Below are 19,718 nucleotides of genomic sequence, written 5' to 3' on the forward strand. Positions count from 1 at the left end.
TCCGCAGAGAGAGGGCAACAGCGGAATTCTGGCAAGTCGGTGGCGATTATCATGGCTCGCCTTTGACTCGAGCGTTGAGCTCTTCCAGTGAGCTGATTCGACCGTCGTGCTCTGAAATTGTCTTTGGATTCTCTAGACGCAGAATGCTCATATAGGTTGACACAACTAGTGCAACAATGATAAGCGAGCTAATGAAAGCCACCAGCCAAGAGTACTTTTGCTAGCTTGGCCGCGAGATGTGGAGGGGTCGCTCTCCAGGCCGCGAGACTCGACATCATCACTCACGTAGGTTGCCTTGAGAGAGAGATATAAATGTGCAGCATCCTGCTTCACACATGGATTCAGTACTTCTTCTGCAAAAACTTTCCTTTCGAGCGTGTTCGGATCAGACTCAAACAGGTTCATTGCTCTCGTATCCTTTAGATGTCTGATCCCGCAGACACCAATTTCAACTCATTGCAAGCCTCCAAATAGAGGTACACGGAACTCAAACACAGTCTGCAGACCTTGCCCAAGACTTGGGAACAATCACGCCGCAATGCGAATGCAGCTGGCGGGTACTGTTTGAACCAATGGATCGATTTGGCTGAAGTCGAAAAGAGAGGCAGAGAGGCCAGCAGGAGATTCAAGGGCGTTTTATGCCAAGACCAATTCTACGTGACACGATCTACACTCCTCCAGGGTAATTTTCGTTAGTTCGCCACCAATCCACTTATTCTAGACTAGTCCATAAATGGACTAGTCTAGAAAACGCGTCCATCCTTTCTATCCTAGACTGCGCATTTCACTCTCGAATACTAGGTAATACCACTGATTTTCAGCCAATATGGCACCTTCTACACCACCTTCTACACCACCTCGAAAGCGTCTAACACGAGATCAACGTCGAGAGATCCTGTTAATGCGTCGACTTGGCTATTCGTACGAGTTTATTGCCTCATTTCTGAAGGTTTCTCAACGCGCAGTTCAATATACCTGTCAAAAGCAACGGGCTACTCCACAGCATTCCAACGCAGGTAGGCCTCCACGGCTTACTAAGGAAGAGGCGGATTACGTTGAACAGTTCGTTATACAGTCAAGAAAGACTAGAAGAATGTCCTATTTACAAGTGGTAGAAGCACTATGGCCTGAGGGTGAAGTTAGCGCCGAATCGATCCGATACGCTCTTCATTAACGAGGCTATCGACGCCGAATCGCTCTACGAAAGCCACCTCTCTCTAAGGCTAATCGGCAAGCACGACTCGAATGGGCACTCGAACATCGTTCCTGGACAAAAGAGCAGTGGAATCAGATTCTCTGGAGCGATAAAACGTGGATAACAGGCTATAAACATCGACGGACGTTCGTTACTCGGAAGGCTGGCGAGGAACTACACTCAGACTGTATAGTCGAGCGAGTTCCACGTCCAAAAGGATGGATGTTCTGGGGCTCTTTCAACGCTAATATAAAGGGCCCTTCTCTCTTCTGGGAGAAGGAATGGGGTTCAATCACCTCCGAGACCTACTGTGAACGAATAGTTCCGTTGATTCAGGGTTGGATTCGTCTAAATCCAGGGCTTCTATACATGCAGGATAACGCTCCTGCCCACGCCGCGAGACTTACTATAGACGAGCTACAAGAGCGTGGTATCAACTGCATCTTCTGGCCTGCCTTTTCGCCAGATCTCAACCCCATTGAGACGGTATGGAACGAGATGAAGGATTAGCTAGTTCAGCACTACCCACAGCCACCTACCTCGTACGACCAACTTCGTCAGCGAGTGAATGAAGCCTGGAACGCGATAGGACAGGACCTTCTACAACAACTGGTAGACGAGATGCCACAACGCTGTCAGGACGTGATAGACGCGAATGGCATGCACACTAAGTGGTAGAATCTAAGCCAATTAAAGCCTAGTTAGACTTATCCACTTGGTGGCGAACTAACGAAAATTACCCTGGAGGATGTAGATTCGCTCATTAGCTAGGCGCCAAGAGGAATGCAGAATAAGGTTAAAAGGCTTGGCAAACGAAGGGAGCAGACGGTTGGTGACCATGACCAGACCGTTTTGTACACCATGGTTGGTAACATGTAATGTCAATGGATTTGATCTGTACATTACGGGGCCTAGATACCTACATGAGATGCGCTTCAGGCTGTCGCTAAGTCTCCGGTACTTGATCAATGGTTTGCTTCTCATGGTGGCGAGTAGATCGATCCATTTGGTACTTCATGTTCACGTACTGTTCGATGGCAGACTCCCTATCACGCCGAACAATGGCATGAACTGACTGTTCTGAGGTACATATTGGGAGGATATTGTGGTTCTGTCTATACAGTGCCATGTCGAACTGACAGATGTTGAGTTGATCGATTCAAGGCGGATACAAATCGCCAGACACGCTGCCCAATAGCTCAACTCCTTCACCTTCGACGTGCTTTCACCACACATCATGGAGATGAGACCGACACTCATTCGCAGCACGAGAAACTCCCCATAGCTCTACATCGAGTGGTTTAACGGCATGTGCGCAAGGCGGCCTAGCCGAAGCTCACAAACTCCTCAACGACGACCGCTCGCGTGCGCTCTCTCCACAAGAACCTCTCCTCATCCTCCCTGACCATCTTCCCATTCTCACCCTGCCCCAGCGCCATCAACCAGCGCATCTTTGCCGCCTCGTCGGCGAATCCAATCTCGGTCATGACGTCAAAGTCGACGTTACCCGGGTCCAATTCCAGCTTGGCCGCCGCGGCCTCATCACCGGAACCGGAGGACGTCGGAGTGGCCACCGGCGTACCTCTGGCGTCGACGGTTGCTCGCACAAAGACAAACGCCGGGTCGTCGCGGTGGGTGTACCGCCTCTTGTACACCAGGGGCTGGTTCTCCGGGCCGGCGAGACGGTTGATCATCGGGATGTGCTTCGTCTCATAGTAATTGATAAACTCTTGGGTGGACAGGTGGGGGAGCTTGACCAGATAGGCAAAAGTGGTGTGCATGATGGGCCGTTTCTTTGTCCTGTTTGTTTTAGTGTTCAAAGAAACCGTGGGTTGGTGGGGTGGGAGATGTAGTTGGATTTGAGACGTGTCCGTTACCTCGAATGTATATATCCGCTGGGTGGGAAGAAAGGAACTTATCGAGAATCAGTTTTTTTCGAGCGAGGTCCGTGTATCCTCAGAAGACGATGTATTCCCTCTATATCTCTCCCTGTGAACAGAATCGTTCCGGGGATCAATGATATGCTATGTCTGTGCTCGTCGTTAGTGGCATCGAAAAGGACACGTCTCTACAACTTCAAGTCCAGTCCTTTTTAGTCATCAAAGAAACCGCCGTTGTTAGGAGCGCCTCCGATGTTACCTCGAATCGTGTCGATTTTGGCCTCGAAAAAAACTCAGACTGGTCGTGGCGGTGAAAAATACGCACGCAATATAGCCATGTTTGGTAGTAGGTCCTCTTTCACAGGGTATAGCGAAGTCATGACTCAACACGTGGGTCGACAAGGGGCAAGGCGAGAAGAGAGGTCATATAATACTAGTGGATCTGTGTCGGGTCCTTTTAGACATTGACACCACGTTGCAGCCGACCCCAGAATGGCCATGAGGTGGGTTGCCGGGTCCTTGAGCTGGGAAACAGGCGATATTTATATGCAAGCACAACAATTTGAGAAGGACAACTGCCAACACAACGAACAGCATGTCGTGGATCCAGATCGACACTTCTTTCCACGAGTCGTTTTGCTGCCAGTCAGACCGTAGTCGGAATATTGTGGCGCGAAAATGAATCCAACTCAATCATGAATAACCCGACGATCCTCAACAATCCTAGAGTTTGTGGCTAGTGGTTGGTAAGGCGACATCGCCAGATGCGATAATCGAAATGCCGGAGTGTCGGGATATCGGAGGTGATCTGGCGCCGCTATGGCACACTATATGTATGAGGTGCTGGAGCAGTGACGCACAATAGAAACAATGCGGAAATACAAGTACAACACAGACTATAACAAGTCTCGCAGCATATTTTGAAATGGATTGTGCATTGAAAAGCTAATTCTAAGCTCTGTCATCCCGATTCTCTGACTTTCCCCTGTAACCATCATTTGTTGAGATGATTCCATAAACCTCACTGATTCATTTCATGCACAGGATGATGCCGAAAAAACTCTATGCCATGCAAAGAGGTATCATTCCCATATCCCATTGACAACGCCAACGCCGGTATGATTGACACAAGAATTCAAGCCGCTCATGCTCATATGCTTTTGGTCGTTATGAAGCCATTTAGTCAACCTCTTCGACAGTTGGACCATCATCGCCGTGGCCAGCACCACCAGCGCCAGGGAAGCCACCAGGACCGCCGGGCATACCACCACCGGGCATTCCACCGGGCATGCCACCTTCACCGCCAGCACCGTAGAATTTCATCATGATGGGGTTAGCAACGCCTTCAAGCTCCTTCTGTTGAGATTCGTACTCTTCCTTGGTGGCAGTCTGGTTCTCGTCGAGCCAGGAGATGATCTTGTCAATTTCAGACTTGAGCTTCTCCTTGTCAGAGGCATCGAGTTTCTCGTCAACCTTGGAGTCGGCCAAAGTGTTCTTGAGAGAGTAGGCGTATGACTCCAAGCCGTTCTTGGCAGCGATACGGGCGGCCTCAGCTTCGTCCTCGGCCTTGTACTTCTCGGCCTCACTGAGCATGCGCTCAATTTCTTCCTTGGAAAGACGACCCTTATCGTTGGTGATGACGATCTTGTTGGACTTGCCGGTTCCCTTCTCCACGGCGGAGACATTCATGATACCATTGGCATCCATGTCGAAAGTAACCTCGATCTGTGGAACACCACGCGGGGCAGGAGGGATGCCGGAAAGTTCGAACTTGCCGAGGAGGTTGTTGTCCTTGGTGCGAGCACGCTCACCCTCGTAGACTTGGATGAGCACACCAGGCTGGTTATCGGAGAAGGTAGAGAAGGTCTCGGACTTCTTGGTGGGGATGGTGGTGTTGCGCTTGATCAGAGGAGTCATGACACCACCGGCAGTCTCAATACCGAGGGACAATGGGGCAACATCCAAGAGCAAGATCTCGTTGGTAGACTTGGATGAGGTATCACCGGACAAGATGGCGGCTTGGACTGCAGCACCGTAGGCAACAGCCTCGTCGGGGTTGATCGACTTGTTAGGCTCCTTGCCGTTGAAGAAGTCGGAAACAAGCTTCTGGATTCTGGGGATACGAGTGGAGCCACCAACCAAGACGATCTCGTGGACAGATGACTTGTCAATCTTGGAATCACGTAGGACGCGCTCGACTGGCTCCATGGTGGATCGGAAAAGGTCCTGGCAGAGCTCTTCGAATCGGGCTCGGGTGATCGAGGTGTAGAAGTCGATACCTTCGTAGAGGGAATCGATCTCAATTGAGGTTTGAGCCGATGAGGACAACGTGCGCTTGGCGCGTTCACAGGCGGTGCGGAGACGGCGCAAGGCTCGGGCATTGGAACTAAGATCCTGTTGAAAAGTTAGCGCATGCTCAATACAACGTGGGGTGGAAGATGCGGGGGGAATGGGGGAAGGTGGAATATATCGAAATTTTGTGACAGCCTTGCTAACTTTAAAAGCTATACAAGGCTGGGACAAAATTCTGACTCCACCGGGGATGGGGCAATGGGAAGAAGATTAAGGAAAAGAGCCTGCATACTTTCTTGTGCTTGCGTTTGAATTCGTTAACGAAGTGGTTGACAAGACGGTTGTCGAAGTCCTCACCACCCAGGTGAGTGTCGCCGGCGGTAGACTTGACTTCGAAGATACCTTCCTCGATGGTCAGGAGTGAGACATCGAAAGTACCACCACCAAGATCGAAGATGAGGACATTGCGCTCGCCCTCAGCCTTCTTGTCAAGACCGTAGGCAATGGCGGCAGCAGTGGGTTCGTTGATGATACGCAGGACGTTGAGGCCGGCGATCAGACCAGCATCCTTGGTGGCTTGGCGCTGAGAGTCGTTGAAGTAGGCAGGGACAGTAATGACTGCGTTGTTGACTGTGCCACCGAGGTATGACTCCGCAGTTTCTCTCATCTTGGTCAAGACCATGGAGGAGATCTCTTCAGGTGTAAAGAACTTCTCTTCGCCTTTAAACTCCACCTGGATGACAGGCTTGCCACCCCTGTCAACAACCTTGAAGGGGAAGTGCTTCATATCGGCTTGGACTTCGGGGTCGTTGAATTTACGACCAATCAGTCGCTTGGCGTCAAAGACGGTGTTGTGGGGGTTCATCGCGACTTGGTTCTTTGCGGCATCGCCGATCAGACGCTCTGTGTCGGTGAAAGCAACGAACGAGGGGGTAGTCCGGTTGCCCTGATCGTTGGCGATGATCTCGATGCGGTCATCTCGGAAGACGCCCACACATGAGTAGGTAGTACCTAGATCGATACCGATGGCTGGAGCCATTATGACTGGAGGAAATGAGGAATATGAGATAGCGTGTTGGAAGGAAAATTAAGGAGTATTAAGAAGTCTCTTGAAGAAGACTTTTCGTTCTAGGAGGGGATTTCTTCGTGAATGTTTGTTCTGATGGTGAGAAAGAGGAAAGGCAGAGCCTGATCACAGAGATTTATGGAATTTGGTTGTTGTCAAAATTTCGCCAAGGCGAGGGCGGGACGCAGTTGGTAGAAGCATGAAGAAGTGCGTGGAACTACGGTGACTGTTCTAGCTGCAGGACTGGTTCCCACTCGAAGCTGCCGGCCTCTTCCAGCCGGCGCATGCGGTGCCTGGAAGTGGGCTGAGATGCTACCTGATGCATCGCTGCGATTCTCTCTGAGCGCCTTGTCTCGTCATCTAGGCTATAGGGAACTCTAGATGGGGGAAGTTGTCGCCTGGTGGTTTTTCGGTGGGTGAGGCATGGAAGCTGTCCCGCAGTTGGCCTGGTTACGTCATGGGCCAACCCACCAACCACAATCATTTTCGGTCAAATTCTACGACCACAAGGCTGAAGTGGGTTTCAAGGCCTGATTGGAGGGGCAACCAGGTAAAAGTCGCCTGATGTTTGCATCTTCGATACCCGTCAGGAATCTTTCACGATGCTTCCATTTCCTGCGCGAACCTGTTCAACATGATGAAATTGGCTGCATTGCAATACATCATCCAGTTCTTTCTTCTTCTGGTGGGATACGAGTTATCTTGGTATCCATACCACCAAACCAACCTCCGTTACCTTCGTTTCGACATCACTACCAACGCTCGAAATTTCCTCCCCACCAAAAGTGGTATTCAGCGAACATGCTACAAGCAAATGAAGTCCAGTAGACTGTGCTAGAAAGATTAGAATTTTGTGGAGGCAACTCTGTCTGCCATGTCCTTCCGCCCCGGCCAAGCCCTCTGGATTCTCATTCGTTCTTCCCCTCCCACATCTCATTCTCGTTACCCTCTTATGGTAGCCGCCATGAACCGAACTCGAGGGTAAGGTTAAAAGATCAGCAATATTTTCTCACAGTGATCATGCCACAAAGTCAATTCCCTTGGGGAATACTACAAGTACAAAATACAGGAAAATACAAATAACTACGGTTTACTCTTCACGAGGCGAGCACGCGGAGATCCACAGTTGGGGGTATCATCCTCGAGGAAGCGAGTCCGCTCCTTGCGTCGTTGGTTTGAATCTCACTGGGGGGAGTGAGGTCTCTCTGATTCTCCTGTTGTCGAGCATATTCCGCAGTCTGAGCATGCTGGTAGTGTACCAATGACCGCCGTAGCCGGCCATTCCACCTGATCGAGACATCAAAATCCGACTCTACCGGCCCATTAGCACCTACCTGTCGCTAGGGCCTGTTCAGCACCCATGTAGTTGTACATCCAGGATTTATTTTGTGCGGATTAACCGAGCAAAGTTGAAATTTTCAAGAGGGTTCGGAAGGCAGTGCAATGGCCTGAAAGACCGTTAGTTTCACAACAAGAACTGGTCTGCAAGTCCGTGTTCTAAGTCTATGAATTCATACTATTACAGCAACAATGGTTTGTCGACAGGTGAATCTAAGGACAGGAGGCGATTGTCCGAACAGGTACCGCGTCTGGGGTTGTGGTGAAAGCCCATCACGTGAACCGGAACATCCCAAAACGATTAGCCGAACTCAGTTGCTTGGCGACCCTGTCGCGAAACGCGCAACTCTCCAAACTTGAATTGTCCATCCTCCAACAATTGTTTGCTCTTTTACACGCTCAATACCCACGGCTTTGACACTTCAAACCCTGATCCTTATTATCCCATCGACTTTGAAATCTCCTCACTCGTACCCTCTGCGCTGCAAAATGTCGGCAAACGGCGAGACCGTCCCCAAGGACGCAAGCGAAGTGACAGACACCGGCAAAGGCAAGGGCAAAGCGGTGGAGCAAATAGGGTTCTTGGACGAGGATGATATCGACGACGAGGAAGAAGAAGAAGAGGAAGAGATAGAGGTACGTCGGCGACACCAGTCCTTGACCTTGTGATCCTTTTCTAACACGATTTCTGTTCTAGCAACTTGAAGCTGAAGAAGAAGGTACCATCTGCCCCTTTCCGAATAAACTTTCTACACTACCGCGCTCGTGATCGCAATCGCGCATCGATTTCCCGTCTCTTTTTTCCATCTCAGTCCCCTGCGTGCGACATTCCGGAAAGGCGATCGAAACTGACTTTGTCAATCAGATGATGAGATGGAAGCGATTGAGCTGGACAACATCGTCGAAACCCGGACTCGCCGCAAGCAGATCGACTGGGCCGAAGCCGAGCAGAAGTCCAAGGACGCCGGAGACGATTTGGATGATGATGACGACGACGATGACGAGGACTTCGAAGCCCCCGAAGACGAGGATGAGGAGATGAAAGGTTGAGGTCGACTGTGGTGTTGCGCATCGTCCGAGAAGAGTCTTGGAATATGAGTGGTTCATGGCTGCACTGACAGCCCATGCAAGGATCTCACTTCAGCTCTCCTGGAAAGAATCACCTTGACATGTGTGATTCCGGTCGCGATGCCAAAGCATCGGTCGAGGGCATATTGGAGATTCGCCTGCAAAGAACAAAAAAAAAACACAACCTCCCGGTCACCAAAACCCATGTTTACCTGGTTTCTGTATGTCAGTGATCTGACACGGTACTGAAAGCATTTCTTTGGGGAGGTCAAAAGAGATACAGGCGCCTTAGGAGTCCAGAATACGTCCACCTCACGGCGGACTTGGAAAAGCTATCAGGGGACGGGTGACTTGCTGCCAGAAAGACAGCTCCACAGGATGTGCTTTCCCCCCCAGAGTTTCTTGTGCGGAAGATTCTCAAAAAACAATTCAAAATCCGAAAAATACTTCTTCCTGCAGACAGAGACTCGATTCTTTCCCCCTCATTCTGCCTCACCGTATCTCCTCCCTCTCTATCCCAGACCCTGTGGTCACCACCTTGATCCTGTCCATGCGATTCTTTTCGCATAGAGCGCACCACAGGATTCGTTGCACCCCCCGTTACGACCACAAGCCATAGCAGTGAAATCCACATCCCGACTCGACTTGGCCTCTTGATGCAAGCGGTTCGTGGGTCTATGGGTCCATAGGCCGTCCGCTCCGTCGCCTTTCTCTAGTCCGACCCTCTCCCTCGACAAGCGGATCGGTGCAATGGACTCCGGGAGACGAAGTTTGAGAAAGAAGGCCCCCAATAGGGGAGAAAAAGAGTCGTGTCAACTATGTAGCTAGCTAGGGATATTAATAGGTGGTAGTCTCATTGCACATCTCCGTCTATCCTTTCGTGGGTTTCCCTGGTCTTTGATCCCCCTAACCTTTCCCCCCCTTCTTTTGCATTGTTCCATGTCCCAACGCTCAACATACATTGTATCGTATACCTGTAACCCTTTAAAGGCTCCTCAATCAGGCACCGACTCGGCAAAGCGCAGATTCGAGAGACCGATTCGCCCCGTTTTGGCGAGGACTCTCGCCGCCACCTTTGCCTTTTGCTGCGCATTGGACCCGGACTTCAACGTCAGCCCTGCGCCTGCGGCCTTGAGTCTTGATTGCAGATTTCCCGTCCGCATGGGACTGCCCATCCTCATCCTCACCCGTGTGGAGAGACCCATTCTGTCCGCGATAGGAGTGCCCGGCCTCTTCCTGATGGGATTCCCTGATCTGTTTCCAAGAGGAGTGCGAGACCTGCCTCGACCTGGATTGACCACTCTGTCATCCGCGGGAGTGCGAGATCTCTTTCTGACCCGTGTGTCCGCTCTGTTTAGACCAGAAGGTCCCTCCCCGGTCCCAATTGCAATGTCTGAGCAGCACCCGGTAGTAAGGTCCATTCTGTCCTCAAAGGGAGTGTCATCTGTGTTGTCCATTGGCATGCTCGGGCCATCTTCGTTCGGAGTCTCGGTTCTGCACTTCCCTGGGATCACCACGTCCCTCACTACCTCTTTGCCTTTCCCATTACCCTCTTCATTGCCTTCTGCATTGGCCTTGGCCTTGGCCTCTTCTGCTTCCCTTCCCCTCTGTCTCTGCCGCCAGGAACCCTTGGCAGCTATTTTCAGCAGCGGCACCTCTTCTCTCTTCTTTGATCTCACTGGAATCACCCGCGGTGCCGGAACGGATGGTTCTTCTACTACCTCCTCCTCCTCTTCCTCCTCCTCCTCCTCTTCTTCTTCCTCCTCCTGTTCCGTGAATCTCCATAGCATCCAACGCATCAAAGTGCAACCTCTGCATGCCCAGTGCTTTAGTTTCAGCTCCTCCGCTGGACTCAAATCTCGAAGAGGACTGTCGACGCCCCCATCAAGAGGCAATTTGCCTCTATTCCAGGCCGACAGCTCATCCAAGGCACATGCCTTGTGATATCTAGTGCTGGGCGAGGGGCAGTCTTCAGCCGTGCAGTAAGTCGCGTCTCTGTGCACACGCTCAATCTGCTGTAGGCAGGCTCCGCAGTGATATTCCGTTGGAGGACTGGGTCGTCGTCTCTCATCTTCTTGCTCTGGCTTTTCTTGCTCGTCGGCAGGACTGGGCGTGTCTACTGGAGTCACCGATCGTGGATGGGCTGCCTCAGTGCTCTGAGATGCGGGCTCCGCATCTTGGGTAGCTCCCGTTCTTGAAATATCACTGACTTGAGTGTTCGCTTTCACCGTGGCTGATTCTTGCTGCTCGGACGTGCTTGTTCCATCTTCTGCAAGCGGAGGACCTAGAAAAACTAGCTCATTGACGTCTGAAACCACGTTATCATCGATAACGCCGGTTTCTTTCAGATCGGCCAAGAAGTCAAAGAAGACCTGCCACAGCTCCTCGTCCCCATTCTTCAGCCATTTTCTGTGCTTTCTGGCAAATCTAATCAGAGAGTTCGACACGTAGCGCGAGTGCTCGAGTTGTTCTTCCATCCGGTGTCGGTCCCAACATTTAGTCAACTCGCGCTTGCTTCTGCTCCAACCTTTCTGGCGAGCGAGGTTATCGAGATTCTCCATATGCAAGTCTATCTGCCAACTGTTGTCCACCTCATCATCTGTTTCACTCTGTGGATCTTCACTGGGGGAGACTGGTCGATTTGTAATGGAGGTCCAGACGTGTTCGGGCTCATCATACATTGTCCGAAGGCGGATAGCTTTGAACTTTTTGCGCATAGGCGTTCGAAAATCGGGAATTTGGGATGCCAATGGATATCGTGGAGCCGCCTTGACTGGTGCAGAAAAGCTGAAAGGCTTGTTACCGCTAAAAAGAGGTTGTAGAGGGACCTCTTCCCCTGTTGAGCTGCGATCTGCTCTATTTGACGGAAAGGCCTTGTCATTCTCTGCCCTTTTTCTGCCCATGAGAGTTTCGACCTTCATTTCGAGCTGGGTTAACTGCTTTGTTTTCCTGTCTCGCCGCTGCTTCGAGGGATAGAAGACATATTCCGCGTGCACGGATCCTAGATGTGACAGAAGTTCCTGCAGTTTGTTGTTCGAGCCCCATCCCACGCATATTGGACAGCCGTATCCCCGAACCACGGTATTGCGGAAGTGCTCTGCAGTATCTGTACTTCCTACCATCGTTTCCGAAAACTTATAATGTACTTCCAGTTCTTCCGTGGCTTCCTCGGGCAAAGCTGGCTGTTCCTTTTTCGTCCTGGTAGGCAAGATGAATTTTTTGGGCTTTTGGAAGCGAAATGTCTCCATGTCCACTCCCCTACTCTGCTTGCCGCTAGATGGGGGGGAGACTTCGGGTTTGTGCCAGGTTGATATAACCTCAAGGCCGTACTTTGTCCGGTAGGTGCGTCCTTCAGACAGATAAAACACACTGAGCGGAGCCTTTCGGTCAGGGGCTGTTGGAAGATGGGTGTATCTTGCGACAAGAGCCCCCTGCAGTTCTTCAACGCCCAGCTTCCTGAGGCCCGGGGTAAAGTGGTCACCAGTGCTGTCACCCATTATGGGTATAGGAGGCCATTCAGTGTCAGCAGTGCATGGTATAATCTTGACCTCAAGAAAATACTTGGTGCTCATTTCCAGATCTGGTTTACTCTCATGGGAGCTGGTGGGAACTTTGAGCGCTGACACCTTGACGATGAACGGTTCTTCTAGTTCTATGGAGACATATGCTCCATCTTTACCGTTTTGCACGCGGCCTACCCGACAGAGAGATGATTCGGTGACGAGTGGCAGTGTCGAGGCACCGTCACGGTTGTCCCATATGGTCAGATGACATCGGCATTCAATAAAGTCGCGTCTCTGGCGTTTGGCAAGCTTCTGGCTATTGGCGAGGGAATTCCTGTCGAAGTTGAGTTTTCTTCTGATATTACTCAGGTCAAACGTCAATTTAGCATTGGGGTGGTTATGGGGTTTTTCGGCATGGTCTCTGAGTCTTCGCGGCATCGTGCGCTTGCCTGCATTTTGGTCAGAGGCCAGACGCCTCGATGGCATCCTGAACGTTATCAACTCAGATTGACAAGAAGTAACACCGTCGTCTTCCGTATCCTCGGCTCTGTCAACGACGGCACCGCCTGCCACTCTGTTCAGCCCCTGCACACCCGAGGCCGTCAATCTTCCAGACACCGGAGGATCCGAACCCGCAATTCGAGTGATGTCTTCCCCCCGATCCGCGTGGTACTTTGATGCGCGCTCGATGTTTTTCGGTAAGAAGGGTTTTGGGCGTCCCTTTTCTCGACTCAGCTCGAACGTGGAACCGGTAATTTCTCTAGCTAAAAATTGCGTGTCTAACCCGGAGTACCTAAAGCGATAGCTAGAACTTTTAACATGCATGTTGCTCAGCCAAAAGTAATCTTTTGCTCAATGCAGGTGTTTGACGTGCATTCAGGGTGCAAACACCATGGTGATCGCACTGTCTGAGCCAACTTGACCACACAGTGAGTAGAGGATAAAGCATGCCCATGAGATATAGCGAGGACGGGTCTGGGTCTCATAAGGCACTCTCGACATCAAGGCAAGGTTGTCCTCGTTGTTCAGCGGATTATGTGTATGTCTGTAAACATCACAGTATGCAGGCGTGTGTATCTTCCGTTGTGGAATTAGAATGTATGGATTGGTAGGCTGAGACCAAGAGTGCTGAAGTACGATCCTGAACTGTAGACTTCTGAAGACATGTGTCGATATCTGAAGTGGCAGGGACGCTGGTGGTGGTGATTGAGTCTGCAAGCAAGGAATCTGCCATGTCGCCAATTCGCCAGGGGTGGAGATTATTGGGCTGCATCCAAAAAGGTACATGACCTGTCATTTGATGTTGATACTCCACCATTTTCTTGTATTTTGGTGGAAGGATCGATCGGCAAAGTTGTCTGACAGTGCAGATATTACGCATCGCACACGTCTGACAGGGTTACCACGTTTTTCCGTTCCGAAGGGAGGCGCGTGGGCAACGCGTGTTATTCTTCTGCATATCTCGTCCTACCAACCTCCTCAACATTTCCAGTTCGCACTGATGCGCAAGCTCACTACGAGGTACTCTTCACTCGACAGCTCGCCGATTTGAGAAGAACTGCCTGCTTATACTAAAATTACCCGACACCCCTAGCAGCATTAACCAGGTCACGCACGAGATTCTTCCAATGTTGTGGTGTCAGAATCGACTTCAACAGCCCGGCTCTTTGCTCGTCGGACAAGAACGTGATTGCTGCACAATTTAGAATAGGCGAGAAAAATGGTTGCAGATATGTAGTGATGTGATGACCCTCGGATGCTCAGCGGCCAATCAGTCCTTAGACACAGATTTCGAGACATGTGTGTAATGTAGTTGCGAAATAACAATACACTGAGCCCGATAGCCCTAGCTTGAAAAGCAAAGATGCCATGGAAATCTGGTGTCAACAGTTGAGGAGATTGTTTAACTCGAGTTTGCTCTCAATCTTCAATCAATACTCATCCTATCTCCATTCTGACTCTCCACCGCGTTCTGTTGTGTCGAGTTGCTCTCGCCCTGTATTTCACGCCCATCAGGAGCCGGAATCTCTGTCTCCCCCATCAAGCTTGTCTGCATCTTTGCACTCTGGCATCCAGGACAGTTATGCACAACCTCGTGCGCAAAGAGATCACAGTCAATACAGAAGTGTTTACGGCAGACAGGACACTCATATCTGCTAGTACTTGTTGTCGGGGGAGGAACTGTAGGTTGAGAAGGTCGGCTGGTACCAGGAGTGGAGCTCGACGCTTGTGAGCCAGTAGATCGCACGGTCCCTTGCGAACGGTCTCTGATGGTTGATATCGGGGGCTGATTTAGCTTTGGGATCGGAGGAAATGGCTTCAAACAGGCGAAGCAAGCAGTGCTGCGGTAAGCCTTCGACCAGGGGACTTCGACCCAATTAACCAGAGGGAACAAATGGTGATAACTCCTTGCCAAATGTGTACTTAGAATTAGCGTCAACCCGCACACAGGGCATTCACTCGGCAGACTGCACACTTTGGTACTGCATCGCGAGCACAGATACCCGTCTCTTCGGGGAGTTGTGTGACAAGCGCATAACGAGGGGTGGTCCTCCACAGTTCGAGAAGGAAAACCCATCATCAAGAGGGATGGGGCTGTTTTGTTGGCACTGTCATGGGTGATCGGTGGAGTTGTCACAGCCATGTACAACTCTCGAAAGTGTTGTTCGTGCAATACGACTCCATAGGGCGATAAGTCCCCATCGTTCGTCCTAGAGACAAGTTCGGCACAAATGGCGACTTGCGCTGCGAGTCCAATAACCGTAGCACGGATCTTATCGTGGACGAGACTGTTGATCGTATTGTGGATGTCTCCTGGATCCGAAGTGTGCAAAGCGCCAAACACTAGCAGTATTTCACGTGTCCCATGGCTAGGTGAGTGGAATAGTCCTGCTCTTGCCATCTCGAGCGCATTTTCCAGAGAAGGACTGCCTTTAGGCTCTTCCTTGCGATATTTCTGCAACGCAGACAGGTGAGAGTTTGGGTTGCCAGACATATCACTGATCCTGAGCGCAATACCGTCACGCATGCCTATTATTCCCAGTTGAGAAATCGGGTTCTGCTCGAAGAATTCGCGGATGAAGGATTCGGTGTAGGATAGGGTGAGTAAGTAACGGGTTGGACGAAGGTCTTTCTCATTCATAGAGAGGGACATGTCGAGTATGAGAATCAGGTGACGGATGATGCCGCGCTGGAGAGGTGTGGTGTCTTTGAGGAGTCTGCAGAAGAGCCATGGTGAGATAGGTCAAATGAGGTGCACTTTGGTTCCTCCACGATAGTCTCCTCTCTCGCTCTCGCTCTTTCTGACCACTTTCGTCACTGGATCGATGAACCTACCTTTTCCTCTTGCCCGCCTCAAGGAGGCCCTCAACGGCCCCTGTAATGGTTCCATCGGCGCCTTCAATAAGCAAATCCCAAGTTCGGGTTACCTCAAAGCTTTGGGCAGATTCACGAGCATTTGCTCTTCGAGCCGCTGCGCGGCCGCGGGTGGATGCTCTGGGCGCATCGTCATCTGATCCATCGACGACGAATTCGTCCCCTGATGCCGGCATCACATGGAAGGGGACGATGCGCAGGAGGAGAGAGGAAGCAGGAAGGGAATCGACTTGTTTGGGACACACAGTGTCGCGTGCAAGACGAGGCTGGATGTGGTAAGGCTGAAAATTATTATTTGGAGCTGCAGTTGGAGATGATGCAAGCAGGAGTCCCCGCCAACGCAACAATCAGGTACCTCTGTATTGCGTTGACTCGATTGGTGGTCATCCCACGTTTGCGGTGTTTGTACAGGCTAGTCGTCGGATGCTGTGACTCCTGATCTAGTTGGACCTTGAGAAGGAGGATTTTGATGCTCGAATTCAAATTATACTCTTGTTTCACGTCGACACTCAAGGCTGGACCTGTGATCGCGGCCACGAGACGAACCATTTGCACATTCTCGCTTCATTCTCGAATCAGCCAACCTCCTCTCCACAAACACTTCAATTGGACATTACCCCAGGTTCGCTGGTGCTCGTTTGAGGCTAGAAGAATCATGGCACCTCCCGCGGACCGCGATATCCTGCCCGATACCATAAAGCCACTCAACTATGACCTGTCCCTCTACAATCTCGAGTTTGGTGGGGACTGGAGCTACGATGGCATTGTCAAGGTTGACTCAAAAGTCAACCAGGAAACACAAGAGTTGGTTATCAATGTCAAAGAGCTAGAGATTAAAAATGCAGAAGTCCTTAGCAAAGATGGTGGCTCTACTGTCACATCAATGGCCGATGTATCGTATGACAAGAAGAGTGAGCGAGCGACAATCAAATTCTCAGAGAAAATACCATCTGGTGACGCTGTGTTTGCCATTACATTCAAGGGAATCATGAACAATGCGATGGAAGGCTTTTACCGGTCCAAATACAAGCCTGCTGTCACTCCAGCTGCGGGCACTCCAACAGATGGAGAGCACCACTACATGTTCAGCACTCAATTTGAAGCTTGTGCTGCTCGAAGGGCATTCCCATGCTTTGACGAACCAAATTTGAAAGCATCTTTCGAGTTTGAGGTCGAAATCCCAGAGGACCTCGTCGCTCTCAGCAACATGCCAGAAAAATCCACCAACAAGGGAAGCAAGCAGGGTTTGAAAAAGGTAGCATTTGAGAAGACGCCGGCTATGAGTACATACCTGGCGGCGTGGGCTATTGGGGATTTTGAATATGTCGAAGGCTTTACCGAACGCAAGTACAACGGCAAGCCCCTGCCGGTCAGAGTCTATACCACTCGGGGGCTTAAAGAGCAAGGTCGCTTTGCGATGGAACACGCCCACAAGACCCTCGACTACTTTTCCGACGTGTTCGGCATTGAGTACCCCCTTCCTAAGTCAGATCTGCTAGCGGTCCATGAATTCGCGATGGGTGCCATGGAGAATTGGGGATTGGTCACTTATCGAACGACGGCTGTTCTATACGACGAAGAGAAGTCAGATGCCCGTTTCAAAAACAGAGTTGCCTACGTTGTTGCTCACGAACTAGCACATCAGTGGTTCGGTAACCTGGTCACCATGGATTGGTGGAACGAGTTGTGGCTGAATGAAGGGTTTGCCACCTGGGTTGGCTGGCTAGCTGTCGACCACCTTCACCCTGAGTGGAAAGTCTGGAGTCAGTTTGTGGTGCGTAAGATGTCTAGAGGTACTGTACCAGTGTTGCCCTTGTTGACGTTGACTCCAGGCTGAAGCTGTCCAAACAGCTCTCGAACTCGACTCCTTACGTGCATCTCACCCTATCGAAGTCCCAGTCCGCAATGCTCTCGAGGTAGATCAGATCTTTGACCACATTTCGTATCTCAAAGGGAGCTCTGTTATCAGAATGTTGAGCAACTACCTCGGCCAAGACATCTTTTTGAAAGGTGTGGGTGACTATCTCAAGATCCATGCTTACGGAAATGCGAAAACCAACGACCTCTGGGCTGCCCTCAGTGCGGCCTCTGGGCAGGATGTCCAAGCTTTCATGGATCCTTGGATCCGCAAGATTGGGTTTCCGGTGGTTACAGTAGCAGAAGAACCTGGCCAGATATCCATCCGTCAATCAAGGTTCCTGACCACCGGCGACGTCAAGGCCGAAGAAGACGAAACCACGTGGTGGATTCCGGTTGGTCTTAAAACCGGTACTCCTGTCAAGATTGTCCACAGTGCTTTGACTCGGAAGCAGGACACTGTTCGCGAGGTGGATGATGCGTTTTACAAAATCAATGCCGACCAGAGCGGCTTTTATCGCACGAATTACCCACCTCAACGGCTTATCAAGCTCGGTGAAGCTCATGATCAGCTCTCGATCGAAGACAAGATTGGTCTGATGGGTGATGCCACTGCCTTGGCAGTTTCTGGGAACGGTACAACAGCTGCTCTTTTGTCTCTTCTTGAAGGCTTCAAGGGGGAAAAGAGCTTCTTGGTGTGGCAACAGATTGCTAGCTCACTGTTGAAGGTGCGACAAGTATTTGCATCAAACAAGGAAATTTCTGCAGCACTGAAGAAGTTCACCCTCAAATTGGTCTCCCCAGCAGCAGAGGCAATAGGCTGGGACTACCCTGAGGGTGAGGACTGGCTGACCGGTCAATCGAGAAAACTCCTCCTCGCCACCGCTGCCGGCGCCGGCCACCAGGACATCATCTCTGAAGGACAAAAGAAATTTGCAGCCTGGAAATCCGGCGATGAAAAGGCCATTCATCAAAACCTTCGAGGTGTGATATTCAACCTGGCGGTGGCAAATGGCGGACAAGCAGAGTATGACACCATCAAGCAGGAATTCATCAAAACTACCAGTGTTGATGGAAAGGAGATCTGCATTCAAGCGCTTGGCCGCTCAAAGAAATCCGAACATGCATGGGACTTGCTAGATTTTGTTACGTCGGAACAAGTCCCTCCACAGGACGCGCACGGAGGTATCATCGCTGTCTCCAATAACAACGAAACCCGGGATGTTGCTTGGGAGTATACGAAGAAGAACTGGGCTCGCGTCTACAAACGATTGGGAGTAACCAGTGTCATTATTGACAGATGGGTCAAATCGGGCCTGCCCAAGTACTCGGATCTCAAGATCAGGGATGATATCGAACAATTCTTCAAGGACAAGGAAACGGGGCAATTCAGCAGGAGTTTGGTCATCGTGCATGATACCATAACAGGGAATGCCGGATACAAGGATCGTGATGAGGCGGAGTTGTTGGAGTGGTTGAAGGCACATGGATATGCATCGTAGAGGCCACGGGGCAAAGGAACGTCGTAGCGAAAAAGTTGATTACTGCGTTGTGACACCAGGCTTGGTCAATATGTGACCTGGTAGAGACGTGATGAATGTATCTAGATGAAGAAAGCTTGGTGCTCTAAGATATACCTACCTCCGTCTGGTGCTCCTACCGACCTGAGCTAGACTTGCGGCCCTTGTGCGCTAAAAGCGCCGCCTGGATGCGAGCGGTGTCGTCTGTCATCTACAGTAGTCCAGGTTGTCATAACACCATGATTCTTGCTTTAGTCCACTGGCTCCTGATGATCTGGGGACATGCTAGTGACCAATAGAATAGCATCTTGGGTGCCTTGGACATCTTGGTGTCCACTTTCTCCGTCGAGATCAGTGGATACATGGCGGACTTTCATCCTTGCATACAGGCCGGAGATCTCAGTGATAGAGTGAAGGAAAGGAAGGCTGTCCTGACATTGTGGTTTGATGCTCACGGCCCAATCGCGTGGGAAGGTCCAGCAGCTCCGCTACCAGCATATACACCTGAGTGGGTGAACTTCAAGGGTCGAGAGTTGCGTAGGGACCAGATGTAGCCTCTTCAGCAGGTAAAGCAGGTTGTGAGTTTGTCAACAAAGCTAATAAAACAAAACCCTTCTGACCAAC

The 19,718-nt window shown here is 50.8% G+C and overlaps 6 protein-coding genes across 6 annotated transcripts; 2 read left to right on the forward strand and 4 right to left on the reverse strand.

Annotated features, from left to right (window-relative positions):
- Positions 1-2,520: 2,520 nt before the first annotated feature.
- Positions 2,521-2,976, reverse strand: Z517_06171 (uncharacterized protein; the record flags this gene model as incomplete). Its single annotated transcript, XM_013427913.1, has 1 exon — positions 2,521-2,976. The coding sequence occupies one exon, from the start codon at positions 2,974-2,976 to the stop codon at positions 2,521-2,523; it is 456 nt and encodes a 151-aa protein (XP_013283367.1).
- Positions 2,977-4,254: 1,278 nt separating this feature from the next.
- Positions 4,255-6,406, reverse strand: Z517_06172 (hsp72-like protein; the record flags this gene model as incomplete). Its single annotated transcript, XM_013427914.1, has 2 exons — positions 4,255-5,469; positions 5,660-6,406. The coding sequence occupies 2 exons, from the start codon at positions 6,404-6,406 to the stop codon at positions 4,255-4,257; spliced, it is 1,962 nt and encodes a 653-aa protein (XP_013283368.1).
- A 1,854-nt stretch (positions 6,407-8,260) lies between these two features.
- Z517_06173 (uncharacterized protein) lies at positions 8,261-8,821 on the forward strand (the record flags this gene model as incomplete). The annotated part of the gene is made up of 3 exons (XM_013427915.1): positions 8,261-8,407; positions 8,469-8,490; positions 8,637-8,821. The coding sequence occupies 3 exons, from the start codon at positions 8,261-8,263 to the stop codon at positions 8,819-8,821; spliced, it is 354 nt and encodes a 117-aa protein (XP_013283369.1).
- Positions 8,822-9,834: 1,013 nt separating this feature from the next.
- Positions 9,835-13,167, reverse strand: Z517_06174 (uncharacterized protein; the record flags this gene model as incomplete). The annotated part of the gene is made up of 1 exon (XM_013427916.1): positions 9,835-13,167. The coding sequence occupies one exon, from the start codon at positions 13,165-13,167 to the stop codon at positions 9,835-9,837; it is 3,333 nt and encodes a 1,110-aa protein (XP_013283370.1).
- A 1,102-nt stretch (positions 13,168-14,269) lies between these two features.
- Positions 14,270-15,893, reverse strand: Z517_06175 (uncharacterized protein; the record flags this gene model as incomplete). The annotated part of the gene is made up of 2 exons (XM_013427917.1): positions 14,270-15,560; positions 15,679-15,893. 2 exons carry the CDS (start codon positions 15,891-15,893, stop codon positions 14,270-14,272), a joined length of 1,506 nt encoding a protein of 501 aa, XP_013283371.1.
- A 479-nt stretch (positions 15,894-16,372) lies between these two features.
- On the forward strand, positions 16,373-19,076 carry Z517_06176 (uncharacterized protein; the record flags this gene model as incomplete). The annotated part of the gene is made up of 2 exons (XM_013427918.1): positions 16,373-17,491; positions 17,550-19,076. The coding sequence occupies 2 exons, from the start codon at positions 16,373-16,375 to the stop codon at positions 19,074-19,076; spliced, it is 2,646 nt and encodes an 881-aa protein (XP_013283372.1).
- Between the last annotated feature and the right edge of the window lie 642 nt (positions 19,077-19,718).

This window comes from Fonsecaea pedrosoi, assembly GCF_000835455.1.
Source record: "Fonsecaea pedrosoi CBS 271.37 unplaced genomic scaffold supercont1.4, whole genome shotgun sequence".
Taxonomy (NCBI): Eukaryota; Fungi; Ascomycota; class Eurotiomycetes; order Chaetothyriales; family Herpotrichiellaceae; genus Fonsecaea; species Fonsecaea pedrosoi.